General features: G+C 49.8%; 1 protein-coding gene across 7 annotated transcripts in view; it reads left to right on the forward strand.

The window, feature by feature from the left end:
• The window catches only part of MGMT (O-6-methylguanine-DNA methyltransferase), a 268,884-nt gene that overhangs the window by 33,184 nt on the left and 209,517 nt on the right, over positions 1-26,183 (forward strand). For 6 of the 7 annotated variants that reach the window (XM_069567770.1, XM_069567771.1, XM_069567766.1 and 3 more), the window contains one exon: positions 19,718-19,854. In XM_069567770.1, the coding sequence (XP_069423871.1) occupies positions 19,730-19,854 (125 nt within the window). In that variant the 5' untranslated portion in view covers positions 19,718-19,729. Of the gene's footprint in view, positions 1-7,437; positions 7,576-19,717; positions 19,855-26,183 lie in introns of those variants that run through there. The other variant, XM_069567772.1, reaches the window with a different exon arrangement.

A 26,183-nucleotide genomic window follows, 5' to 3' on the forward strand; every position in this document is an offset into this window, starting at 1 on the left:
CCAGAGACGGCAGCCCACCAGGCTCCCCCATCCCTGGGATTCTCCAGGCAAGAACACTGGAGTGGGTTCTTTTCAGTGGCGTAATGGATGAAACAGAGGTAGATGGTTTTTTTGGAATTCCCTAGCTTTCTCCATGATCTGGTGAATGTTGGCACTTTGATCTCTGGTTCATCTTCCTTTTCTAAATCCAGCTTGGACATCTGGAAGTTCAGCATAATGCTGAAGCCTAGCGTGCAAGATTTTCAGCATGACCTTATGAGCATGGGAGATGAGTGCAGCTGTCCAACGGTTAGCACATTCTTTAGTGCTACGCTTCTTGGGAATTGGGATGAGGCTCTATCAAATTACAGTCCACACACCACTAGGTTTCCTACGTGGAAGAAGCTTATATGATAACTTTATAAACAGGAGTTGGCTAGGATGCGGAGAAACTGGAATGCTAGTGCATTGTGGGAATATAAACTAGAAAACGGTCTGATGGCTTCTTTCACCAAACCAGGCATAGAATTGTCGTGTGACCCAGCAGCCCCGCCTCCCGGCAAGGACCTGAAGCAAGCAGCCGAACAGCTGTGTGCACACCGGTGCCACCGCAGTGCCACCCACAGCAGTCAGACATTGGAGACAGCTCAGATGTCTATGGAGGGGCGAACTGGTGAACCACAGACTGGGGCTCTTCCCCACAATGGAGTGCTGCTCAGCCCTAAATGGAAGGAAATGCCAGCACAGCGTTCCACGTGGATGAGGCTTGTTGTGAAACAAGCCTGACACAGCTGGCGAGAACCCTGTCTCCACCTGCACGATGGGCCTCGAGTCGTCACCTTCACAGAGATGAAGGTGTGCTAGTTTCCTGGGCTGGGGCAGGGGAGCTGGCGGGAGTGGGTTTCTGTGGCAGATGATGAAGTCTGCTCTGCTCAGTGGTGACAGCCACACGATGTCGTGAATGGTTTGATGACACTGAATTGTACTCTCACAAATGTCAAATCTAAAGATGTGTATTTTACCACCATAGGAAGAAGTATATTTGGTAACTTTTAAACAGTTCATGACCAACCTAGATAGCATATTCAAAAGCAGAGATATTACTTTGCCAACAAAGGTCCATCTAGTCAAGGCTATGGTTTTTCCAGTGGTCATGTATGGATGTGTGAGTTGGACTGTGAAGAAAGCTGAGCGCCAAAGAATTGATGCTTTTAAACTGTGGTGTTGCAGAAGACTCTTGAGAGTCCCATGGACTGCAAGGAGATCCAACCGGTCCATTCTAAAGGAGATCAGCCCTGGGTGTTCTTTGGAGGGAATGATGCTAAAGCTGAAACTCCAGTACTTTGGCTACCTCATGCGAAGAGTTGACTCATTGGAAAAGACTCTGATGCTGGGAGGGATTGGGGGCAGGAGGAGAAGAGGACAACCGAGGATGAGATGGGTGGATGGTATCACCAACTCGATGGACGTGAGTTTGAGTGAACTCTGGGGATTGGTGATGGACAGGGAGGCCTGGCGTGCTGCGATTCATGGGGTCACAAAGAGTCGGACACGACTGAGCGACTGAACTGAAACAATTTGGGATGTTGTATCTATCGCGCTTGGTCACTGGCTCAGCCTGGGCCGCCCCAGTCTCCTGGATCCGCACCTTGGACACCATTCCTGGGCAGGAGGACAGTGCCCAGCACGTCGCTGTCCCTGTGGGTGGGGGAGGTGGGTCATCAGGTGGCATCTTCTTGGGACCACAGGAGCCAATTCCAGAAACTGTCCCAGCCTTGGTGTTCAGTATAGGAAAAAACGAGAGAGAACTTCTTTGACTTTGACTTTGTCAAGAACGTTGTAAAACAAGGAAAGTGACGGTTTTCCGTCAGGATACTTGTCATCACCCCAGTGAATACGCGTGCGTGTCGTCTTCTGGATGGAGCTTCCAGCCCCGCCCGTCTCACCTTGTGTCCTCCTTGGGGTTGTTGTGTTCCAGGCCTTGTGGATAATCTTGTAGAAAGGGAGACAACTTTAAACGTTCTTTATAAGTGTTAGTTTGCTTGCTAATAGGTAGCATTCTTAGCGTTCAAAGAAGTAGTTAATTATCAAAGTTAAAAGTTAATTATTTTTTTCTGTTACAGTCTGGATTTTTCTTCTAATTCAAGTTACCCTTGAAATTAACATGGCAGATTGATAAGCTATTCATCTGTGAATATTATCTGAAGCAATCTGTTGTAACTTAGATAAAATGTATCAGCTAAATTTTGTAGTGAGAAGTTTTACATTTCTGCTAGTTTTTGAAAGAGACAATGGAGATTTTTCCTCATAGTGGTGGGAATATTCGACAGAGAAATGATTACATCAATCAATTATTTGAACAAAGATTGGGGATAGCTTACATATGATTTTGTAATAATCCCTATTTCCAAGGAAAAATATTTGCAGAGTACTTACTCATTGTAGATAAATTGGTTATGAGTTGGTCTTTGTTTTTATTGAAACATAGATTCTGTGTGTAAATGTGGATTTTAGGTATATCTTCTCTGTGTGTATCACAAGTGTCTGAAATCATAGAACTTGAACAAAATGATTTTTCTATATTAAACAATGAATTTCATTTGAACCTGGTTTGATCCCATAGCTTCATCCTCATTTTCCTCCAGTGCATAGATCTCAGTACCCAGAGACGACCTCGTCCTGGGCTGGCCTGTGTGGCCCAGCACTTCTGAGCTGGGTCAGTCTTGGCATGTAGTCTGACTCTAACCTGTTCCCAGCCTGCTGACTTGGCGCAGGAGAGACAGGGTACCTGCCCCTTCTTTGCTGGGGGAGGGGAGGGGGGTTATCTCTGGACCAGAGGGGTAAGGGAGGCTCAGAGACTTTGCTGCATTGTGGCCTGTCGTCTTTTCTGGGAGTACATGTGTGCAGGGCAAACTCACACGCAGGCAGAGGCAGTTTGGCTGCTCCACAGGCCAGCAGCCTTGCCTTGATTTTCTTTTTCTCTTTTTTACCCAACCCCCCCCCCCCCCGTTTTTTTTTGTTTTTGTTTTTTTTGCCTTGATTTTCTAAGGGGCCGTGGGTAATGCTGCCTGACCCACGGGTATCCCCGACTATCTCATCAGTCCTCATGGTGTCCCCATCACAGAGGAGGGCATGGGGCTGGAGAGGTTGCCAAAGGCCCGCTGTGCATTTCTCTCTCCAGGCCCAGCTCTGTCTCTCTGGCACCCTGCAGAAAGCATGTTCCCAAATGGAACCTGTGGCCCACAGACTGGGACTGGTGCCACAGAGTCTTCCTCCAGCTTCCTAGAAGGATGGACTGTTTCTCTGTCACCTACACTGAGGCTGGGACCCTGTGCAGAGGACACTTGGGCAGATGGTGGCTCCTGCACCCTCCTGCCTGCCTCATGGGGCGAGGTCTGACATCTCTGTGGCTTCAGCCCTAGCCATTGGAAGGTTTGATGCTGAAGCTCCAATACTTTGGCCACCTGATGGGAGGAGCTGACTCATCGGAAAAGTCCCCGATGCCGGGAAAGATTGAAGGCAGGAGGAGAAGGGGACGACAGAGGATGAGACAGTTGGATGGCATCACCGACTCAGTGGATGAGTTTGAATGAACTCCAGGAGATGATGAAGGACAGGGAGGCCTGGTGTGCTGCAGTCCATGTGGTCGCAAAGAGTTGGACATGACCGACTGAACAGCAACATCCCCTTGCAGGGCATCCCCTTTCCCTCCTCATGGCCAAGGCCAGTTTCCTGTGCTGAATCTCAGGCTAGAGATCACTGTGGTCACATGGTGTGAGCTGGCGCTGGCCCTGGGTGCTGCCCCTGGGCATAGAACCATTACAGAGACTGGTGTCAGTGCCCTGTCTCGATACCGTTTATAAGGTAGAAAACAAACCCCCTTACTCGGTGAATTCTATTGAGTACCATCTTCCTTTTGACAGCGTTTACCTTTGTTTACTTCTTAATGGGTGAAATATATGAAGATACTTTCTAAATTTTAAAATACCAAACACACATGGGAAAAAGGCCAAGGGTGTATGATACCAGCTTATATGCTTTGTTGAGGGTCGTAGCTCTGTGAGGTCTTTTCTGCAGGGAGATCCTGCCTGATTCTCTTCATCCCTTCACTGACTGTCCAGATGCTCCACTTGAGGCCGTGATGACTGACAGGTCACTATGATGTCATCTTTCTGTAAGCCCTGGACTGCTATCAGTTACGTTTTAAATGTTGTAATTAAGAGTTTGAGACTACTCAGCTGTCTTTGAGAGGAAGAACCTATCTCCTTCTCCAGAGAGATAATTAATTCTTAGAGTATATGGTTTTTGAAGAATTTACTGTAAGATAAAAGACTAGTATTTTATTCTTGCATTTATTAGTATTTAATCAAATGGAAAGTGCACTTTTGGTCTGGAAATCTTGGCTTTAGCCACGGGATTAGACTGAATTATTGTTTAAAGAGTAAAAGGTATAGAATTATATGTTCAAGTTATCAAGCCACTGATAGGTTTTGGGCATAATGTAGCTAATTTAGAACATAAAATTTCCTGCCTTGGGTTAATCGTTCAGCAGCAGCAGTGCGTGTCAGTGGCTGCTTGGCCTTGCGGTGGGGATGGTGTCTGTCCCTCCAAGAGCCTTGTGCCATCAAGGCTGGCTCGTTCTCGGCCGCCGGAGCGTGTCTGGAACATAAGACTCCTCCATTTGGGATGCAAGCCATCAATCACAGCGCTCTTCTCACCCGGGAACCCTTCACTGCAGAAACAGGCTGCAGTGGATTCTTTCTTAGGGATAAAAAGGCCCTAATCCGGTGGTCCTAGTGGTGGCCAGACTTAGCACTCTTGAAGACCTAGTGGCTGGTTTTTCTAAGCCAGTACTTAAGAAATTCCAGAGAGCTTTGGTACCTACTTCTTGCTCGAGGTTGTAGTGTCAGAGACGGGGGGTGAGCATATGCCATCAAAGTGGATCTTGGGATTTATTTATTAGCAGGTGGGAGAGAAGGATCCGACAGGACAAAACCTGGGACAGTCTGGTAATCACTTATGTACTTTGAGGTCAGGAGGTGGCAGACTTTTCCTAAAATAAACTGTATGGTAAATGTTGCTGGCTTTGCAGGCTGTATGGTCCTATCACAACTACAGCTGACCCTTCAACAACATGGGGGTTAGGGACACCCCCACCCCAGATCCCCCGTCCCACACAGTTGAAAATCCGAGCATAATTTATAGTCAGCCCTCCATATCATGGTTCTGCATTCACCATTTTCACCAACCAAGGGTTGTGCAGTCCTATAGCATTTACTATTGAAAAAAATCCGCATATAAGTGGATCCACATGGTTCAAATCAATGTTATTCAAGGGTCAGCCGTACTCACAAGAGCTTCTGTAGACAACACAGAATGAGCCTGGCTGCATTCTACTGAAACTATTTATAGACTCTTAAATGTGAATTTCATGTCCTTTTCGCACATCCTGAAGTGTTTTTATTTGGACTTACCCCAACCATTTTAAAATGCCCTGCACCCTGCCAACCCTGATCATCGTCAGGTGCACAGTCTCTTCGCCCACATGTGTCCCTGCTCTTTACTCTCAGCCCTTCTTGGTATTGAGCACCTTGCCTTATTTGTGGGATGCACCCGGGAAATGATGCTTTTGAACTGTGGTGTTGGAGAAGACTCTAATTTAGAGTCCCTTGGACTGCAAGGAGATCAGTCCTGGGTATTCTTTGGAAGGAATGATGCTGAAGCTGAAACTCCAGTACTTTGGCCACCTCATTCATGCAAAGAGTTGACTCATTGGAAAAGACTCTGTCGCTAGGAGGGATTGGGGGCAGGAGAAGGGGACGACAGAGGATGAGATGGCTGGATGGCATCACCGACTCTATGGACGTGAGTTTGAGTGAACTCCGGGAGTTGGTGATGGACAGGGAGGCCTGGCGTGCTGCGATTCATGCGGTCACAAAGAGTCAAACACGACTGAGCGACTGAACTGAACTGTACTGAACCCAGGAAAGGCTGATGAAGGGTGGAGTCAGGGATTAATTGTCTGCAGCTGGTCAGTGGGTCCTGGTGGGACCCTCACTTTGAGCAGGGATATTACTATAGGCCTCCCCAAAAGCCACCGTTGACTCATCTTAGAGGTGTGGGGATGTGCTTCCTGGCTGTTTGCTGGAGCCGTCTCTTGAGGATTTTGGCGGAGCCTGTTATGGAGTTTGGATCTAACTGTACTCACTGCGCTGTATGAACCAGTGCAAACAGGGATTGGGTTATTGAACCAGGGGACAGAATTATAGTGAGTCCCCTGTGGAGGCTCATTACATCAGCGACACAAAAAGCACGTGTTTATAACATAGAGGTTCTATTAACACACAGGTGGGAAACTATTGACTAGAACGTCTTTCTCCTGGCTTGATTGCAGACAAACCTCTGATACTTTGATACTCTGGGGTTCTTCGTGGGTGAGGACGATTCTGATTCACATCTTGCTGTCAGGAAGACAAGTGTGAGAGCTTTGCACTTCCCCACCAGCCCTGCTGGCCCAGCTCTGCGGTGGCTGCAGCCCGCGGCCTGTCCTGTCCTGCTCTGCAGCAGGCATCTCTTGGGTTTGGCTGCTTTGCCAGATTGAAAAGTGTTTCTCTCAGATCTTCCCGCCTGTTCTCACATGTTTCTTATTCTCTTAAGTCAGTTAAACTTTGCCCAACTGTAGGGGTGGGTAAAGAATGAGGTTATTTTCTGCTATGACATATTTAAGCTGAAGCTTCCCAAGACATCACAGTTGTTTCAAGACCTGACACTTCATTGTGAGCACCAGCCTGCCACCCTCTCTCCTGGAGCTCCGTGACAGACTGTCACTGTAGAGCCCGGGACTGAGTTGGTGCCTCGAGTCGTGGAACGTCTTCAGGTTGTGAGGCGGGGGCTGTTGGCAGGGTGCGCTGAGGACCCGTGGGAGGCCGCCAAACCCCCAGGGGTGACGCGGGCCAGAGCCCCCGCCATCAGACCTCCACACGACTACTTTCCTAGCGGATGTTCACATAAGCAGTCCTAACGGTAGTTAAAAGTTAGGGAAAAGGTGGCATTTTTTCATTTTTTTTCTTCACAGTAAGTTATAAGCAGCTCATTCTCTGTCCTTACCAACGTTCAGGATGCCACGACTGATGCGGGGATGCCGTGAGATTTGGGGAGTAAGGGGCTCAGGTGTCAGCCTGTTGCTGGGATCCTGTGGGTGCTGTGGATCCCTGCCCACCGGGCCACATTCTGGGCACAGGGCACCGTGGCTCTGGGTTCTCGTGGGACTCGGGGTTCACATGAGTCTCTTGCGTTCTCACGGGGACTTGAGGTGCCTGTGAGACTCGGGGGTTTCCTCAGGACTCAGGCTTCCTGCGAAATTTCGGGTTCCACAGGGGATTTGGGATTCCCTTGGGACTCAGGGTTCACGTGGGACTTGGCGTTCTCGCGAGATTCTGGGTCCCGGGGGTTGGGGGGGGTGGACGCAGAGTTCACGCGAGATGTGGAGTTCCCGTGAGAATTGGGGTTCTTTTGAGATCTGGGGTTTCCTCGGGACTCGGGGTTCCCGCGAGACTCAGGGTTCGCGGCGCTGTGGAGTCGGCTGTTCTCCCTGAGGTGAGTGCTCGGAACCCCAAGCGGCGTCTTGTAACAGCGTTTGGTGCGCCTTCTAGTTTAAACGGGCAGGAGAGGCCAGTCAGCCTTGAGCGCAAGGAGCTGTGGAGGGGGGCGTTCGCGGCAGGGCCCGCTGTGTGCGTGCGCCTCCCCTAGGACGGCTGCGGTCAGCAGCGGGGTGTCCCGCAACGCTGCCCTGGGGGGCCTCGCCGCCATGGCCGTCGCTCCCACCTCAGGAGCCCCCAGGTGTCGTGCCGCCTCTGGAGCGGCGAGGGGACCTGGGACCGGGCGTGAGCGGCTGCTCAGGGTCACCTGTAGCCTCCCTTCCCCTTCTCGGGGCCCGGGCCCGGGCCCTGGCGTGGGGGCTTAGCCAGCCGGACTCTTAGGCCGCGTGGGACCCCGAGGACCAGGCGGCAGGCTCGGCTGGGCCGAGGAGACCTGCGGTGCGCCTGCTGTCCTGCTGGCGCTTCGTGTCCGCCCAGTGCTGGCTCCCCGCCGAGCACAGAGGCCCGGCCATTAGAGCAGAGGAGGAGCTGGAAGGAGGGGTCGTCTTGCAGAATTAAGACTTCCTGGCTGCTTTTCCAAATCCTGCTCAAGTGGCTGTGGATGCAGAGTTCTCATCTTGCCTCTGACTGTTTGGGCTCCTCGCGGGAGGTCTGGGCCTCATTCCTCTTTGTAACCTGCTTTCTCTGATCATTGGGGCATCTGGCCTTCTGGCTCCTGGTACACTAGTTATTCAAGAATAGCTCTTCCTTCGCCAAGTACTCAGATGTTCTCTGAATTGCCAGAAGAGGGTTAAATAGCATAACCTGCTCCAACTAACACCTTGGAATGGAGCTTCGCCCATCTTTCACCCAAAGCCCCCTGAGAGGAGGGGCCCTGGGGGCAGTGGCTGGTGCTTCCTGGGTCTGGGAACCCAGCAAGTGGGAAACATCTTTGAAGTCTCCTTTTTCACCCTAAGAAAAATGTGGTTTTCGTGCATCATTCTCATTTCGGTGTTAAGTTTTTCTTCCCTGAAATTAATCAGCTAGGCAGGTGTACAGTGTTTCACTTGTAGTCTTGTGTGTGTAGGCCCCCCTGTGTACCCGGAGAGCGTGTACACTCAGATGTGAACATGCTGTGACCTCAGCCTCTCACTTCACTGCAAGTCTGTGTAGATTTGAGTCTGGTCTGCAGTGCTTTGGTTAGTAGGAAAGCTTTGTAGGGAACATTTTTAATGGTTGTCGCTGATACTTCTGAAAAGACCTTTATTGTTCTCTCTGTAGATTGTTCTGGTATCATGGACCGAGTTTTGGCAAGATGCAGAGGTATTTTAGCTGAACTGTTACAATGGATATGTGTGCAGTGATTGTCACTTTGGTATTGCACCTGGAAATATTTTTCAAAAATGCTTGAAGTTCCAAGAAATTTCTGGAGTAGTTTGTTAAGCTGTACGTGTGTTAGTTTTATGCACTTTCTCTGTGGTCTGTTTCTTTTACACACACATACACACACAAATGAGTTTGTATTCCAAGTGCTCCCTAATTCCTGTGTATTTGCACAGATTCACAAGTTTCTTTTACACACACACACACACACACACGAGTTTATATTCCAACTGCTCCCTAACCAATTCCTGTCTATTTGCACAAATTCACAACAGCCTTTGAGCTTCAGAACAGAAAAGCAGTTACCTTCCTGCATGGTGTATACCTTAGTTTGCTAACAAGAACAAAAATGAAAACTTTAGAAAGGAAAACTGAGTTTTAAGTATAGTTTAAAAGTGTAGGATGGTGCCTCTTTTTATTCTAGAAATGGTGGTTTTAAAGACCAGTGAGCAAATTTCCTAAACATCCCTCTAACACAGCAGCTCTGACAGGCAGGCATTTTCTCAGCTGTTTTTATAACATGCTGCTTGTAGTGGGTTGTTGAGATGACTGGTGACGCTTATTCAACAAGAAGCACCTGTGGGTGATGCTGTGGGGCTAAGATCCGCCCCGGCCCTGACTTCCCAACCCTTGTTGTGACGAGTATTCTTCAAGACCAAAGTGTGGTTAATCAGGATGGTGCTCTGCCATGCAGGGCCGGCTCCAGTGATGAAAATGAAAAAAAGCACAGATCACATGTTCTGAAAGTCTGTATAAGCTGGGAACAGGCAGAGCTCAGTATTTGTGGGACCCCCCACACCAGCAGGTTTCATTTGAAAGCCTAGCTGTGTATCTGTAATGCAGAACCTTTCATGTCAGGGCCATAGCAGAAGGCTTTGGGGTGATTTTTTTTTTTAATTATGAAGATAAACTTTATTTTTTAGAGCAGTTTCAGGTTCACAGCAAAGTTGAGCAGAAGGTGCAGGGAGTTCCCATACGCCCCTGTCCCTCCTCACCATCACCCCCAACACACACATTGATGCGTTTGTCCATTGTTCACGTCAGGGTTCACTCTGGGTCTGGTGCTCCCCACGGGTTTGGACAGCTGTGTTCAGTGTAATGTCACGCAGCCTCCAGAACGGTTTCCCCACCCCGGAAGTCTGTGTTCTGCTCTTCCTCCCTCTCTCCCCAGCCCTGGGAACCACTGGTGGTGTCACTGTCCCCACATGATTGGAATCACAGGGCGCGCAGTCCTTTCAGGAGGCTTTTCTGTCTTCTTTCGCTTAGCAACATCCGTTTAAGTCCCTCTGTGCCTCTCCATGGCTTGAAGCCACATTTCTTTGCCACAGTGACTAATAGTCCCTGGTCTTGGGCAGCACTTCAGCCGCTCACTAAGCCAGGAACGTGTTGATCGCTTCCAGGTTTTAGCATTGTGAATAAAGCGGCCATAAACATCCATTTGCAGGCTTTTGTATAGACGCGAAGTGATGTTTTTGCACAACTTTTGGATCTGTTCTAAATTTGATATACCAGGTGGCAGTGCCAGTATTTTGTTTGGTAAAATCATTTCAACCAAATTGAAGCCTTCTTCTTGGTTGTTAGGGCATAATTGAGCCGTATTTTGACTTTTGGTGGAAAGTGACCCGGTGAAATTCCACGGTGGAGACCCCCGCCTGGTGGCACTGTGAGCTGGGTCTTAGCCACCGGCCTGGGTTTTTCTCTGGTGTTTTCTTTCTTGACTCACACACCTGGCGGGGACCAGTCCTGTCCACTTTCTTCTTCACCCACTTTGGCCAGTCTTATTAAGAGGTGATCGGTAGGGGGTTTTCTCTCTTTTTCTCTCTTGTAGGGGTTCTACATGTTTTTTTCCTAGTTAAAAGAATCCCTCACACCTGATTGTTAGGTGGGCTGATCTTGAGTAACGAGGACAAAGGTGCTTCCCTGATGCCTTTTTTCTCGTCCTCTGTTCAGCAGGGTGATTGTAAAACTGGCCATCTTTTCGTGATGGCTTTGTTGATGTCAGAAGGAACTGGAGCTGGGTTGCGCCCCTTTCCTACATCAGTTCTCAGTGCCAGCGGGCTCCCACTTCACACGCATAGCAGATGGAAAGGCCGGGAGGCCTGAGATGCGGCTCCTGGGGCGGCCTGGGCTCACCTGTGGGCTGAGCACTGGCTCGGGGGCAGCCTCAGGAGCACGTCTGAGCTCCATGTTTGTGCACTGCGAGGAAGAAGGCAGGCAAGGTTTCTTTTCCTAGCCTCTCTCTGGTCATTTTCATTGTGCAGGATACCGATACTAGAAATGATTAAAAGTGGAAGGTAGAGGACTGTGAAGATGGTTCTGGAAGGACAGTGTTTAAACAGGCGTGGCCGGCCTGGAATGCTACAAGCAGAGGAGGAGGGAGACAGCTTGTTACTGGGTTTCTTGCTTTTGATATAGTGGGAACCCGGCCGCTGGCGCCAACTGCTTAATTCAGAACATTAAATACCATTCATGTTGAAAGGGAGATGAAACGAAATTCACTTAGTTTTTTCAGAGGTCTCCAAATAGCCATGAAAAATCAATTTTTTTCTGCCACCAATTAATGTCAGCCACTCTGTGGCTTTAGGTGGCTGCCATGATGATGCAAGGAGCTGGGCCTGCCAGGCCTCCAGGCTGGGGTCACAGGCTTGTGCTTCATGGGAGTGGAAGGGGGGGCTGGCTGGCTGGCTGCTTAACCCCTTCTGTGTCCTAAATGTGGCCTGTGGTGCTGTCCCCCTGAAAGGGTGTGGGCCTGGTTCTACCTGCGGCTGGGGGACTCCATTAAGGAAGTCAGGTTTCCCACCATGTGAGCAGGCCCCTTGTGGCTCTTGGAAAATATTCAAAGAGCTGGCTTGTCAAAGCCTCCACAGGACCCTGTAGCCTAGCTCTCAGATCACATGCGTGTGGGTTTGGCGCATTGGAAACTGATGGTGGGCTTTGGGTGGTGGGTTTCCTCCTGTCCTCCCACGGGGCTCCCCAGGCCTCCACTTGGCTGCTTCCGGAAGAAGGGCCTGCAGATCGCCGTTGCCAGCACAAGCCCCTGGTTTCCTCAGCTGTAAAGCTGTTGTTCAGGAGTAACGATGGCTGGGTGGTACAACTTCCCCTCCTCTTTCTGGCTTGGAAACCGGCATGGCCTACTGTGACTGGAGCAGATTCTGTTATGAACACATCGTAACCCTGTGGGGTGGCTACAGCATCCCAGACACCACACGCCCCTCCCCTGCTCAGGAGGCTCTTGGGTCCTCGGTGCTTCCGTTTGTCCCCCTGCTCCTGTCCGCACAGGAGCTACTGCCGTGGGCTCCCTCTGACGTGGGTCCTTGCCGTCCCGTGTCTGCTGCCTCCCGAGCTCCCAGCCACGCTGTGCTCCCTCTGGCTCAGGGCCTTAGCACGGCAGACCTGCCTGCCAGGAATGCCCCCTCCTTCACCCCTCCCTCAGAAAAGGTGACTCGTCTTTTTGTGTAGGCACTCTTCCAGGAAGCCTCTGGCCCTCAGACCCCAGCCTGTCTTTAATCCTGGAGTTCTCCTTCTGAGTTCTCACATCAAGTATACTTGACTGATTTGGATAATTAGCTCATTTATTCAACAGTTATTTGCTGAGCACCTATGATGCATTCTAAGTGTTAGTATACAGCGTTAGCTCCCTTGGTGGCTCAGACGGTAAAGAATCTGCCTGCAATGTAGGAAACCCAAGGTTCGATCCCTGGGTTGGGAAGATCTCCTGGAGAAGGAAATGGCAATCCACTCCAGTATTCTTGCCTGGAGAATTCCATGGGCAGAGAAGCCTGGAGGGTTACAGTCCACAGAGTCGCAAAGAGTCGGCTATGAATGAGAGACTACACTTTCACTTTTCAAGTTGAAACAGGAAATCCTCGCAACCTTGGCTTGAAACAAACAGCTCTCTCTTCCTCACACAAGGAGAAGTCCAGCCACAGACAGCACTGGTGTGGTAGGGGCTGCAGCGTCGGGGCCAGGGGCTCTCCAGCCCGTTGCCTTTGCTTCATGTTTATCGAAGGCTGCCACGGCTCCAGGCATCACATGTGCAGTGTCAAGAAAGGGAGAAAGGGGAGGAGATGGTGCTGGCCATGTAAAAACTTTTTTAAAGTTAAAACAAGACCCCTCAGCAGACTTCTCCTTATTCATTGGCCAGAGTTGTCACATAACATTTGCTACCTGTATTGGAGCTTACATTCTATGAAGGCAACATATGGCAAATAAAATAAATCTAGTATAATTTTACATGACACAAGTGCTATAAAGGAAAAAGATGGAAAGGATGGATGAAGGAGATGGACTGTTTTAGGAAGATTTCTCTGAGACAGTGGCGTTTGAGCAGGACTGTGAACTAAGAGACTGAGGCCACTATGCCAGAATGTGAAGGGAAGGCGTTTCAGGCAGCATGAGTGGCAGGTGCAAAGGTGCTGAGGCAAGAGCCATGTCTGTGTGTGCAAGGCGTGGTAGACGTGGAGTGGATCGGGTTCGCCAGCCAGAGGTGAGGTCAGGCAGGAAGGGAGGGCCCCAAGGTGTTGGGGGGCTGTGCAGGCCTCATGTGTAGAACTAGTGATGGGAAAGGAGATGTGATTTCTTTCTTGGATCTTTGTTTTATCCAACTTTTTTTTTGAGATCTGATTGTTTTGGCTCTGCTGGGTCTTCACTGCTGCGCACGGACTTTCTCTGGCTGTGGCGGGTGGGGCTCCTCTCTCCTGGCGGTGGCTTCTCTCGTTGCAGAGCGCAGCCTCTGGGTGTCTGGGCGTCAGCGGTCGTGAAGCCCAGGCTCCAGAGCGCAGGCTGAATCGTGTCCTGGACCAGGGATCAAACTGGTGTCCCTTGTGTTGCAAGGCAGATTCTTAACCACTGGACTACCAGGGAAGGACACCCCCCCCATTTTTTTGTAAGTCAGAAACAATTTCATACCCCAGAGTTTTTATTTTACAAAGAAAAGTAGTAACAGTCCTTTGTTTTATGGCTGTGAGATTGAGACAGTGATAAATGTAGAGCATCTGCTGACATCATTTGTATATTATGTTGAATTTTAATACAGTTTTTATCCTTGTAAAAGAATTTCAAGTTTACTGTAGAAAACTCAGAACATGTAAGTAAGAGATGCAGGTGGATACTTTAAATCATTCTACCGTATCTATATGGATAGTCTAAAATACGCTTTTACTTCAGAGCACTTTTGGATCTAGCTGCAAAGATCGTTTGGCAGGATTTGCCCTCTGTGGGCAGTCTTCCTCCCCCGGTAGACCCCGTTTGTCTCACTCCAGTTGTGCGCCCCTGCGCCTGGGGGCTCATGCGTAAGGGCACCCGAGTATTGTTGAACATTCACTATTAAGCCTTACTCACAGTGCGTTATGCAGGCTGCCTTCTCTCCCGCACGGGTTGAGCTCATTGTCAGGCCTCGAACTGTCTCCATGGTCTCCACCGCAACTCCCAACCTCTGTGCTCAACCATTCTTTACACAGCGGCCAGAGGATGTCTTTGAAAAGGCCAACCCAGTGGATTTGTCCCCAGTGTAAAGCTCTGGGGCACCTCAGGGACAAAGCGAGGCTAGACGCTGACCCACGGAGGCCACGTGTCTGCCCGCGGTTCTCTCTGCAGGGGCTGGGCCTCCTCCCTGGCCCCCAGCTCTGCTGCTGGGCTCTCCACCTGGCCTGCTTCCCACGCGCGCCTTCTCGCCTGGCCGGCTCCTTGTTGTGATTCTGGTCTCTGCGTAGATGTCGCTTTCTCCAGACCTTCTCAGCTGTTCCCCTGCAGCAGGTGGCCCTGCTCCCCTGGGGCAGCCACCCTCCCCACCTGGCAGCAGCCTGGCCATGAGTCCTGCCTGGCTGCCAGAAACCTGCTTGGCCCTAGGCTTGGTGCTTGGGCCGTGAATGTTGGAGAGTCCGCAGTGAGCAGCGTGTTTCCTGGGTCTCATTCCCTTTGCAGCTCGCTTGTTGGGGTCACAGTCATGGTCTTCTCTGGGCTGGCGTCTGTTGGTGGGATTCCATCTCAGAGCTGGAGGTGGGTTGGCCTCCGTGGCCTGGGGGCGTTGCTGTGGGGTGTTGGGCAGGTCTGTCGTGCTCACAGGGCTAAGGATTTCCTCAGCTTCTTTGTGCCACCATGTGCGTGGCAGCCCCGTGTGTGTCTGGCATTGTTGTTTTCCAGACGGCGCCTCCCACCAGCCTGTGTTGAGACGCCCTGGCTCCCTGACGCGTTCGCCTGCTATTGAAACCGCGCCCTTCTTGCTGCCTGGTTCCAGCCTCTGAGGGTCCCTCCTGGTGTCTGTGACGCCCCTGTCTCTCCTGCTGGCTTCCCCCCACCCCTCTGCCAGGCCTGCCAGCTCCACGGGACCTTACAGCACGCCTGCTATTTCGGCCTGGGCTTCTCTTCAACACACACTCCACGCCAAATGGCCCAGCGCTTCTGTCCTGGGGACACATTATCCATTACATAGTAGGATTCAGTATTCAGCTAATTTTTACTCTTGCTCATGGAAGGACTCTGTACGGAATGTCATGGTTGTCTACAGGAAAGGAAGTTTTGCACAGGCTTCTGTGGAGTCTCAAATGCCATTTCTGGCAGAGTTGGTATAAAATATTGTAAAAATTGCAGCTTTTCTTTTTCTGGCAAAGTAGCCATCGGTGGGTTATGGTTCATTATCTCTCACGAGCAGGGTGCTGCTAATGGGCCTGAAAGCCCAGAGGCGCTCCTGAAAGGACAGCCAGGCTGAGGCTGGAGGGGCTGGGCCGCGGGTACCAGGCCCGAGTCCTCGGGGAGTCCTCATGTTCAGGAACACTGAAGTAGGCTTTGATTTCCATCCTGTTTACCCAGTAAGGAAGTCGAAGGAGCTCACTCTCTCAGACTTCACATAACTACATGATCCGCTGCGTGGATATGGCTGGAAGTGACATGCCACTTGTTCAGAACTGAGACTTTGAACTTGCCAGTTATTCCTGTTAAGAATGAGCTACCCTTTGCTGGTTCTTGGCATGATTGTGGTTGGCCCCCCGCTCTGTGCAGGCTGGCGGAGCTGGTTCTGAGAGTGCAGAGGCAGCCGCGCGCGGGCTGGGAGTCGAGCCTCAGGTAGTGGTCCGGGGCCAGTGCGGTGTTGCGAGGTGTGTGCCGCTGCAGACCACGGGCAGCACGGCGGCTTCGGGCCAAGCTTTGGAGCCCTCGTGGCCCCTCACAGGTGGAGGAGCTGGAGCGTGTGGCCATTACTCGGTTCAGAGGCAGCCCTTCCAGCTCAGGAAGCTGGCTGGCTGCCCTTTCCCTGCATTCCAGGCCAGTGGCCTCCGAAGTGCAGCCAGTCTGGGCTGTGCTCAGGAACCTGGCCTGACCTGCAAGGCCCTTCTCCCAGAGGAGTGAGGGGCCTGAGCTCTCTCGTCCTCCCAAGTAGGGGAATCCCTCGTGCCCCCACGCCCCAAGTCACCTTTGTTGCCTGCCCCTGGCTTGCTCTGCACACCTGGACGTGTCTCCCCAGCCTTTGCTTGGAGTAACGGTGAGGGTTGGGTGTGTGCCGAGCAGGACAGAGGTCTTTCCAAATGCAAGAGTACCTGGCCCACCCCATTCTTGGCTTTTCCCATCTTCTCCAGGGGGGCCCACAGAATACCCTGGTGAAGTTGGTGAAAACAGGATTACTCTTCCTATCTTATTGTTGAGAAGGTTGAGGCCTGGGAAGGGGAGTGGAAATTGCTGTTCGACCTTTCTCGTGGTTGGTGCTGTGCCAGTCTTCCTTTCTGTAGCAGTGCTGGTCCGTGTCCTTGAGGGGGGCCGACACGGAAAAAGCCCTCCTGGCAGCTGTCCTTCTTCCTGGACACTCGACACAGGTGCCACGGGCCTGGCCCCACGCCAGCTCTGAGCTCCTGCCTGGGCCTCGAGTCCCGGGACACGTGAGAGGGAGCCCGGGCAGCAGGGCGCTGACAGTGGCCGCAGCATCCTGTTCGCTGGCGGCGGTGCCCTTGGGGCCTGCCGCGTGCCTGCAGTCCCCGGCGCCTCCACAGGTGTATCCTGAGGCTTGGTGCTGCCTGTGGTTGGACGGTGGCCAGTCTTGGTTCCTACTGTTTTCTAAACTTCTTCCCAGAACTTCTGTGAGTCTTTCAGTAAGTTGCTTTTGTGCTTAAATTAGCCAGTACTGGTTTCTCATGCCTGGAAGCAGGAGTCCTGCCTGCGGAACAGCCCGACGGAGGCCAGTGCTGCTGAGCAGGACTGGGTAGAGGGCAGGGGTCGGTGAACAATTGGCGAGTACTTGCTTGGTAGAAGAACAAAACTGCTTTCTTCTTATCCCGCTAACGCACCTTTGAGCCTTGGGAGTGATGCTGGAGCACCGTGCGGTTTGGGGAACGCCACTTGACCTCTTCAAGGCATGGCTTGTTCTTCTGTCCCGGGCTCTTGGGAGGCAGAGGTGGCGATCAGCGTGGCCTTACATAGAGAAAGAGCAGCTGGCCAGGTGGCGGTGGTCAGGCTCTCTCTGGCCCCGTGGCTGCTGTCTCCTGCCCCACGTTTTGTGAATATGTGGTTATGTAACAGCTGAGGTCACTTACAGCCCCTCACACGCGCAGTGCCCTGTGTAAGCACCACCTGAGACGCCCTCGTGGCTGCCTTATGGCTGCGTCTGCTGGGTCAGCCTTGGGAGGAGAGGCTCCAGCATGTCTGCTGCTGCTGTGGCTGCTGTGCCAGCCTGCAGAGAGTAAGCATGTCTGCAGTTCCTGCGGCTCTTCAAGTTTTCTTCCAGCTTCCCCGCTCTCACCTGGCCTACCCTGGGTTCAGCGAACAGAGGTACAGCAAGAGACGTTAGGAGCAGGTGGCAGGCACAGGGAAGGGAGAAGAACCTGGGGCTAGAGCGGCGGAGGTGTGCTGCAGTTTCACAGTAGGGCAGACAGCAGGCTGCACGGTGTAGACTGGATGGTCGGGGAGGGGTAGTTTCTGGTGTCCACGCCCGGGGACTGGAGCCCTCGATGCGTGTGAGGAGCGCCTGTGGCTTAGGGCTGCAGGACAGCCAGTTGGCTCAGCCCCTGGAGCGTGAAGGCAGCCACGGCCAGCAGCCTGTAAATGGTGAGCATGGGTGTATCCCAATAAAGCTTTATTTACAAAAGCAGGTACTGGGCTGGGTTTGGCCCATGGGCTGCAGTTTGCTGGCCCTGCTGTGGCCCCTTCACGTCGTTAGCGTTTTAGCTGAGAGGTGGTTGGCCTGGGAAGAGCCCGAGGGTAATGAGTGCCAGGAGCCCTTCCTCAGGGAGGTGAGAGTTGGTGGGGGAGTCCTGGCGGGTGGGGTGGAAATGGAGGAGCTGACAGTGAGAGGTGAGTGCCTGCGGAGGTACAGCTGGCGGGGCGCACGGGGATGCATCGCCCAGGGCGAATCCGGGTCTGGGTGAGGGCAGGGGTGGGTGGAAGTGCTGTGTACAGGAGATTTTGTGCAAGGTTCCAGTTTTTGTCAAGTTCTTTTGGCTTGTTTTCGGGACACACAGGTCGAGAGAGCAGGTAAGCAGGTGAGCTCAGAGGGAGGCCTTGCCCTGGAGCTTGGTGTACCCTAGACCGCTGTGGCTGAGGGTGGCGCTCTGGAGAGAGGAGTGTTAGTAGAGGCGGGGCAGGGGTCCATGCGGGGAAGAAGCAGCCCAGCGCCGCTCCGGGCCAGGGGGGCTTCCCACAGCTCTCGCCTCTGGAGTCAAGAGGTTTTTTTTTTTTTTTTTTTTTAATGTCAATTGGCCTAAACCATGGTCCTGGCTTCTTGCTGCTCTTAGTACAGCTTTTCTTTCTTGTAAACCTTTGCTGAGTTGACCAAAATTAACGTCCCTCAAAATTCACATGGATGATACATCATAGGATAGCTGTTGTACAGTTCTTTGGACAAGTTCTTCCTGACCCCCCTGATTGCCACTAGACCCCCCTCCGAAGCCCTTCTCCTGAAATGGAGAAGGTCATGCAAAACGTCAGAGACAGATCTTGTCCCCAGCTGTGTCCCTCCTGTTCTAAAAGGTGAGAATGGATGAAGGGCTGCCCTATTGCTAAAGTCCTTACATTTTGGATCCCTTTAAAAATTGAAAAGAGGGACTACCCTGACAATTTCCAGGTGGCTCAGATGGTAAAGTGTCTGCCTGCAATGTGGAGACCAGAGTTCAATCCCTGGGTCAGGAAAATCCCCTGGAGAAGGAAATGGCAACCCGCTGCAGTTTTCTTGCCTGGAGAATTCCATGGATGGAGGAGCCTGGTACGCTCCAGTCCATGGGGTCACAAAGAGTTGGATACGACTGAGCGACTTCAGTTTGTAGCTAAAATTTGTGTGCTTTCCAGAGCGAAAGCGCTGTGTTTCAGTGCGCATCTGCCCGGCCAGCCACCTGTTAACACAGGGGCCATTGTGTAAGAGTGGAGTTAAACTGCACTGTTTCTGTAAGTTCACTCCATAGTGCTCTATTGTTAAACATACTTTATTCAAAATATCACATGGTTTGTCTTCAGTTGTCATTTAAAAAGTTGTTGGTAATTGTTTCATTTTAAATAGTTTTAGAGACTATTTAAGAGGAGCTTTAATTTCATCTTTGACTATGCATTGGTTAAAGATAACTGAGAAGAAAGGGAGATAGTAATTTAAGGAAACGGAAGGAGAATGCACTGCTGTTCTGTGTAATTACGGTAATTTTCTGTCTCCAAAGTAACTGTTATAAAAATGACACATTATAATTAAATTCAAAAACGGGGACGAAAGCTTCAGGAGGTGTCTCATGTCTTAAATAGCTGGGGCTTCTGTTTGCTTTAGGAGTGACCACACTCTTTCACATGGGCTCAGCTGCAGTGATTGTTCTCTTTAGGTTCTTGAGAAGATGGACGAGACCTGTGAAATGAAATACAGAGTGATGGACAGCCCTCTGGGGAAGCTGGAGATCTCTGGTTGTGAGCAGGGTCTGCATGGGATAAAGCTGCATGGCGGGAAGACCCCAGACACTAGGTGAGTGAGCGTCCTGTGTGACACCCACTACCTGGTATGTTTAGAGCGACAGAGAGAATATGGTTATTGCTTGTTCACCATTGACCACAGGGTAACACGAGCCACAGGCTACAAATCACAGAAATTAGCATCTCGCTAGAAATGGTGGGGCCATGATTGTTACTTTCAGCATCTGTGCTTGTTGCCCAGGAACCTTCCACTTTTGATTAACCATAGCAGCATAACCTGTAATTAGAAGCCCCAAGACATATTAATGTGTACGTATACAGAGGTACCGTGAGCGTTGAACACTTTGATTCTTAAAGCAAGTAGGCTAGGGGGATCCCTCTGTAAATTTGGTGACAGGGAGCTGCTTGCCTAGTCTTGATTTTTAAATCGGGACCAGCCTTCACTGTTCATCAGCTTGCCAGGTGAGTTTTATTCCAGAGTCCTGGAATCGCTTAATCGGGAGCCCCACTGGGGCTCTTGGAAATGGTGTCTGATGTTGGCGCGTATGTGTGGCTGAGGGGAAGGGTGGAAAATCCCCTTTTCAGAGGAAGTTTAGCATGTTACCATTTCTAATGGAACTCCCTTCTCCCTTTTTTTGAATGCTCTCTGGTATTTTCTCTAATTGTAAAAACATAAAGTTAAAGCACTTTTTAATATTTTCTTGTGAAATGTAACATTCCATTTCCTTCATTCATTGATTGTGAATAGCAGTTGTATTAAAGTTGCAGTTCTTTTTATTTCTGACAGAAGAGGGGGAAAAACCACCCACTCCTCTGCCCTGTGTTTGTCTTAACTGGCTAATAAACACAGTTCCAGGAACGTTAGATAAAGAAAATGCATAAGAAACATAAAAATTGATTTCAGTGGACCCCTGTCAGAGACGGCCGTAATGAGCACAAGTGCAGTAATAAATATCAGTTTCCGCCGCCTCTGTCAAGATTTTTCCTGTAGAGCTGCATGTTGCAATCAATAGTCTTTTTTTAAGACCGAAAAATAAGCAAACCTTTGAACTGTATGAATACAGTCTTCTCTATTTTTATGAGAACCATCTGGCTGTAGTGCTCAGAAAATCACAGGCACCAAATACTTTGTAGAGAAAATGTCATTTTGTCTTTTAGCATGTTCATTGCACAGTAAATCACAGAAATTATGTGCTGAATTCTTTATTTTTTTTTAAAGACACAGTGAATTTGGGGAAGAAAAGGTAGGAGGGAAAGCACCTCTTAAGGTGCCCCAAGTGCCGATTCCCAAGTGTGAGAGCAGAGCGAGGACGCGGCTTAGCTTTGCTTCTGCCCTCTGTGCTTGCTACATCGAGTCAGGATCAGGCTGCGCTGCAGAAAGCAAGCTCCTCCACCAAGGGCTTCGTGAGATGCAGCCCATTTCTCTGGGGGAGAAGCACGGGGAGGTGGGCAGTAAGCTGAGTCTGCTGGGGGATGGTCCCTGGAGCCCGGCCCCCAGCTTTCCCCTCGGCATCTGCAGGCTGGGCTCTGGGTGCGAGGTGCCACAGCCCGCTCCTGGGAAGAGCAGGGAGATGAGGGGAGGCCCTCCCGTTCCAGAGCAGCCCTGGCTCCTGTCTTACTTCACTGGCCATGCCAGGCTGGAGCATGGCGGTGGTTGGGTGCTGGCTGAAGTTAAGGCTTCGGCATGGAGGTGATAGGTGTGTGTGTGGCGGGGACAAACCAGGGGTCTGTTACATGTGGTTAATTTCGAGGGAGGGGGAGTTCAGAATTAGAATAGCATAAAAATTATCTCTGTGAATACTGAGAATTAACAGTTTCATTTACAAAACCAAGGCAAAAATTGCATAATGTTGTAAAATCCATAGATTTTTAAGTCATAAAGTTCAGTGAGTTGTTGCAGATATGTAAAGCCATGCAGCCACCAACCCAAAGCAAGATATAAAACACTCCAGGAGGTTCCCTCATGCCCCCTTTCAGTCAGCCCCTCCCGTTGGCATCCAGTGTTCTGATTCCTGTCATGCTGGGTTAGTTCTGCCAGGTCTTGAAATTTGCATACATGGAGCCAACAACATATACTGCTTTTTTATTTGCTTCAGTGATGATGTCAAAGTTCACCCGCATTGTTTTGTGTATCAGTAAGTAGTTCATTCTCTTTTAAGAAGTAGTAGTTTGTTATATGAATATACCACAGCTTGTTTGTTCATTCTCATGTTGCTGGACAGCTGAATTGTCCAGTCTGGGGCTACTGTGAGTAAAACTGCCAAGAGAATTCTTGTTCAAGCCTCTTTATGGACAGATGTTTTCATTTCTCTTGAGTGAATTCCTAGGTGTGAATTGCATGGCTGGACTGCATGGCAAATGGATCTATAGCCTCCTGAGAAATTGCCAGCTTTCCCCAGTCACCACTGTTGCGTTCTTACCGGGGATGTAGGAGAGAGCGTGTCGTGCCCTCGTGTATGGCGTGGATAGGTTTTAGAGGTTCAGTCATCCTGGTGGGTACGAAGTCTGCTTTCTCTCTGTGGTGACCTGCCCTTTCCCACTGGCTGATCTCTGAACACTGTTCTCAGTAAGTGTTCATTGTGAGGCGGGTCTCTTGTGTGTTTTTAACTGCTATTTTCAATTTGTAGTTCTGCTTACAATTTGGTGATCAGATATTTGTATTGATCATTTTTTCACATTTGGGGACATGTTTTTATTTTTCTACTAATGTCTTTAGTGAATAGTTTTTAATTTTGAGGAAGACCAACTATTTTTTCCTTTCTGTTCAGCATCTTTTGTGTCTCTAAGAAATATTTTCCTGCTCTGATTTCACATTTTCAGTTATTTGAAAAACGTAATTTTAGCTTTTCCTGTTTAGATAGGTATTCCATCATCTCGAATTAACTTGTGAGGTTCTCAGTTTTTTGCAGGTTACTTAGTTGTCTCAGCATCATTTGCTGAAGGAGGGGAGTGGGGAACCAGTTCCTTTCTCCAGGGAATTGCCTTGGTGCTTTTGTTGACAGTCGGTCACATGACCATCCTTGTGTGGGTTCTGCATGTCTGGACAGTGTTTTGTTCCGCTGATCTTTTCATCTGTTCTGTGCCAGTGCTATGCCGACTTGATGGAGCTCTGTGATAAGTCTTTGCGTCTTCCAGCCACCACCCCCCCTTTTTTTAAAGATTGTCTTGGTTTCTAGGTTTCAGTTCCCCATATGACTTTTTAGAATCAAGGTGTCAGTTTCTCCAAAAATGCCTACTGGGATTCTGATTGGAGTTCATTGAATCTATGTATCAATTTTGGGAGGGTTGACATCTTAAATTGAATTTTCCAGTTCATGATTGTGGTTTATCTCTGCATTTGTTTAGATTCTATTTAATTTTTCTCAGTAATGTTTGGTAGTTTCCAGCTTGAAGATCTATGTGTATTTTGTAGAACTTATTTCTAAATACTTTGTTTTCGATGGTACTCTAAATCCACTTAATTTCTTTCTTTCTTTTCTTTTCTTTTTTTTTTTTTTACTTTAAAACTACTGCTGCTGGTACATAACACTAAATTCACTTCTTAGTTCCAGGAATTCTTTTGCAGTTTCCTTAGGATTTTCTCTGTAGAAAATCATGATGTTTGTGAGTAAAGGTTCTTTGTTTCTTTCTTTCTGATCTTTTTCCTTCTGTTACTTTTGTTGCACTGACTGGAACCTCCAGTCTGACAGTGAATGAAAATCCTCTCAGTTGGCCTCCCTGGGTGCTCCCAGTCATGGGGGACAGCAGGGTGACTGCTGCCTGTGTTGTGCTGGCCCCCCTCCCTCTGAAAATGCTTCTTCAATCTGTTGAATTTTGTTAAACAGTTTTTGTGGATTTGTCAACATAATCATGTTTTTCTCTTTTGTTCTTTAAATGTGCAATAAGTTAATTTTAGAAGCCTATATCAACCTTGAAATTTTGCGCCACAATAATCCATGGCATAATCTTTTTTCCCTTACATAGAGCTGGTGTAGACTTGCTATTTTGGGACTTCCCTGGTGGTCCATTGGGTAAGAGTCTGTGGGCGAACTCAGGGGAGCCCGGTTCTCTGGTCCAGGAAGATCCCATGTGCTGTGGAGCAACTGAGCCCATGGGCCACAACTCCTGGAGCCCAGGCACGTGGGGCCTGCGAGCCTCAACAAGAGAGGCCGCCTCCGTGAGAAGCCACGTGCCCATCTAGAGAAGAGCCCGCGCGTGGCAACAGAAAGCCAGCACAGGCAAAAATAAATAATTGAAAGATAAATCTGCTGTTTAGTTTAGGATTTGTGTATTTTAAGTTTGTGAGGGGTGTTGTGTATAACGTTTTTTGGTGATGTCTTTATGAGATTTGGGCGTTTGGGTTTTTCTGTCTACATGAAGTGAATTTGGAAGTGGCCTCTCCTCTCCTTTCCAGAAGTGTATTGTCCTGGAGCCTTTTCCTCAAGTTTGGTGCCCCCTGGGTCTGGAAGGCAGGCTTCTGGTAAGAACCCGCTGTCTGAGGGAAGGGGGTGCTGCCCTCGCCCCCCTCCAGGGGGCTCTCCCACCACTTGGCTTTTTGCAGGTGGAGCCATTTGCACCCTCCTGGGCTGTGCTCGCCGGCTCCTGTGGCGGGGGTGGCCAAGGGGCTGTTGAGCAGAGCGTCCTCAGGATGGTGGCCCCTGGCCTCGCCATCCTGAGTGCTTGTGAGTCTGGCATCGGTTTCCTCTGAGGCCTCGCTGTGCTCTTCAGTAGGTCAATTAGAAGTTGGCCCCCGGCATCTGTCTGTGGTGGAATTCCTTCCACCCTTCTGTACAAAGTAGGGTTCCTGCTTCCTGTGTCTGTTTACTTGTACATATGGCTTCATACGGTGGTCATTGATTTCATTTTTGCATAAGATCCATTACCCGCCTTTCCTAAAAATGTGAGTGAGGAATAGCAGTTTGGCAAGTGGTGTCATAGTCCCACTCTTGCAGCTTCCTGCCAGTGTCACGCTTCCATTAACAACTGTCTCGTTCAGGCTTTTTGCAAGAGCTTGACTGATTCCCCCCACACCGTCTTCCTGTGGCAGCAGAGCTCTGGCCTCATCATCATTCACCACAATGTCTAAAATCTGAAATAAGGGCAGAAGGATATATTTGTATTTCTAGGGTTATTTTGGGCTTGTTTGGTTTTCCATAAGGTTGATCATAGTATTTGATTACTTAAAAATGGATTGTACAACCCTGGTTTATACTTAACATTATGGAAATAGTAGTAGGACTTTTGGATATGGAAGGCTAGAGAGAATTAATTGGATGTACTTCCGTGTCTGTCATAGAGTTATCTTTATTTTTCATTTTTTAATTTGTTCTATATAAAGCGCTTTAGAAAAATACCAAATGCAAGTGAAAAAGTTATAGGCCAGCCAAAGTAAACCATTGTAAAGCTTTCTGTGTGTTGAAAAATTTAAAAACACATGCAGACTGTTTTCTGCTTGATAAGAATATATGGTTCGGGTTGATGTTGTCATTTCTGGCTCCTGGCGTCTGGCCTCGCCACCTCTGGTGTTGAGGATTGGGAGGAGCATGAAGGTTAGGTGTTACCTCCTCTGAGGACTTGGGTGGCCAGCCAGCTGAAGGGGATGCACCAGAACCCCCTGGGGCCTGAGAGAGCGTCATGGCAGGGCCTCTGAGTTCCTCCTGGGAGGAGGTTGACCCTCGGGTGCACTGCCAGGCTTTCACTTTGGAAGGTGCTAACGCCCTCACTCCCCTGAAGGAAGGAAGACGCCTTTGAGGCCTTCATGAAGGGAAGTTGGACTCAAAGTCTGATTGAATCCCTTGGTTTGAACGGACAGTGACTGCTGGCTTCCGTATACATTTGCTGCTTTCCTGTTCATCTTTAAATATTTAAGGGGACCATCAGGAGAACGTGAGGCTGTCGGGGGTCTGTCTGGGGTTGTTGAGCCTGCTAAACCTGGGCTGCTCCGTACTCTCCGAGTGGGACCTTGGTGCCCATTGGTCTGCTGGTTCCAGGTCAGGATAGATCCTGAGAGTCTGCACGGCATGAAAACCTTCCCGGGATGCTGAGCCAATTCTTCCCAACAGATTGGGTAATTTTAATACAGACATTGCACTTGCTTTGTTGTCATTGGTCTTTCAGGAAGAGAAGCGTGTTCTCAAGGATAAACGCCTGAAGAAGTGCTCCCGGGAAAGGGGCTGGGGCACGCGCCGCAGGGGCTGTACCTGCGGCCAGCTCAGGTGTCTCGCGGCTTTTCTGCAGCAGCTCAGAAGAATGATGTGATGTGATGTGTGCTTGAAAATAGGACTTGTCTTACTTTACAGAATGTTCCTTAAGGAGGTCTCTGGAGGCAAGTGAGCATGTCTGTGAGAGGAGAACTTGCCAGAGTCTGTGGCTTCACACAAATAGTCTGTTTCGGGGGCAAGT

Source organism: Ovis canadensis, chromosome 22, assembly GCF_042477335.2.
Source record: "Ovis canadensis isolate MfBH-ARS-UI-01 breed Bighorn chromosome 22, ARS-UI_OviCan_v2, whole genome shotgun sequence".
NCBI classification, from domain to species: Eukaryota; Metazoa; Chordata; class Mammalia; order Artiodactyla; family Bovidae; genus Ovis; species Ovis canadensis.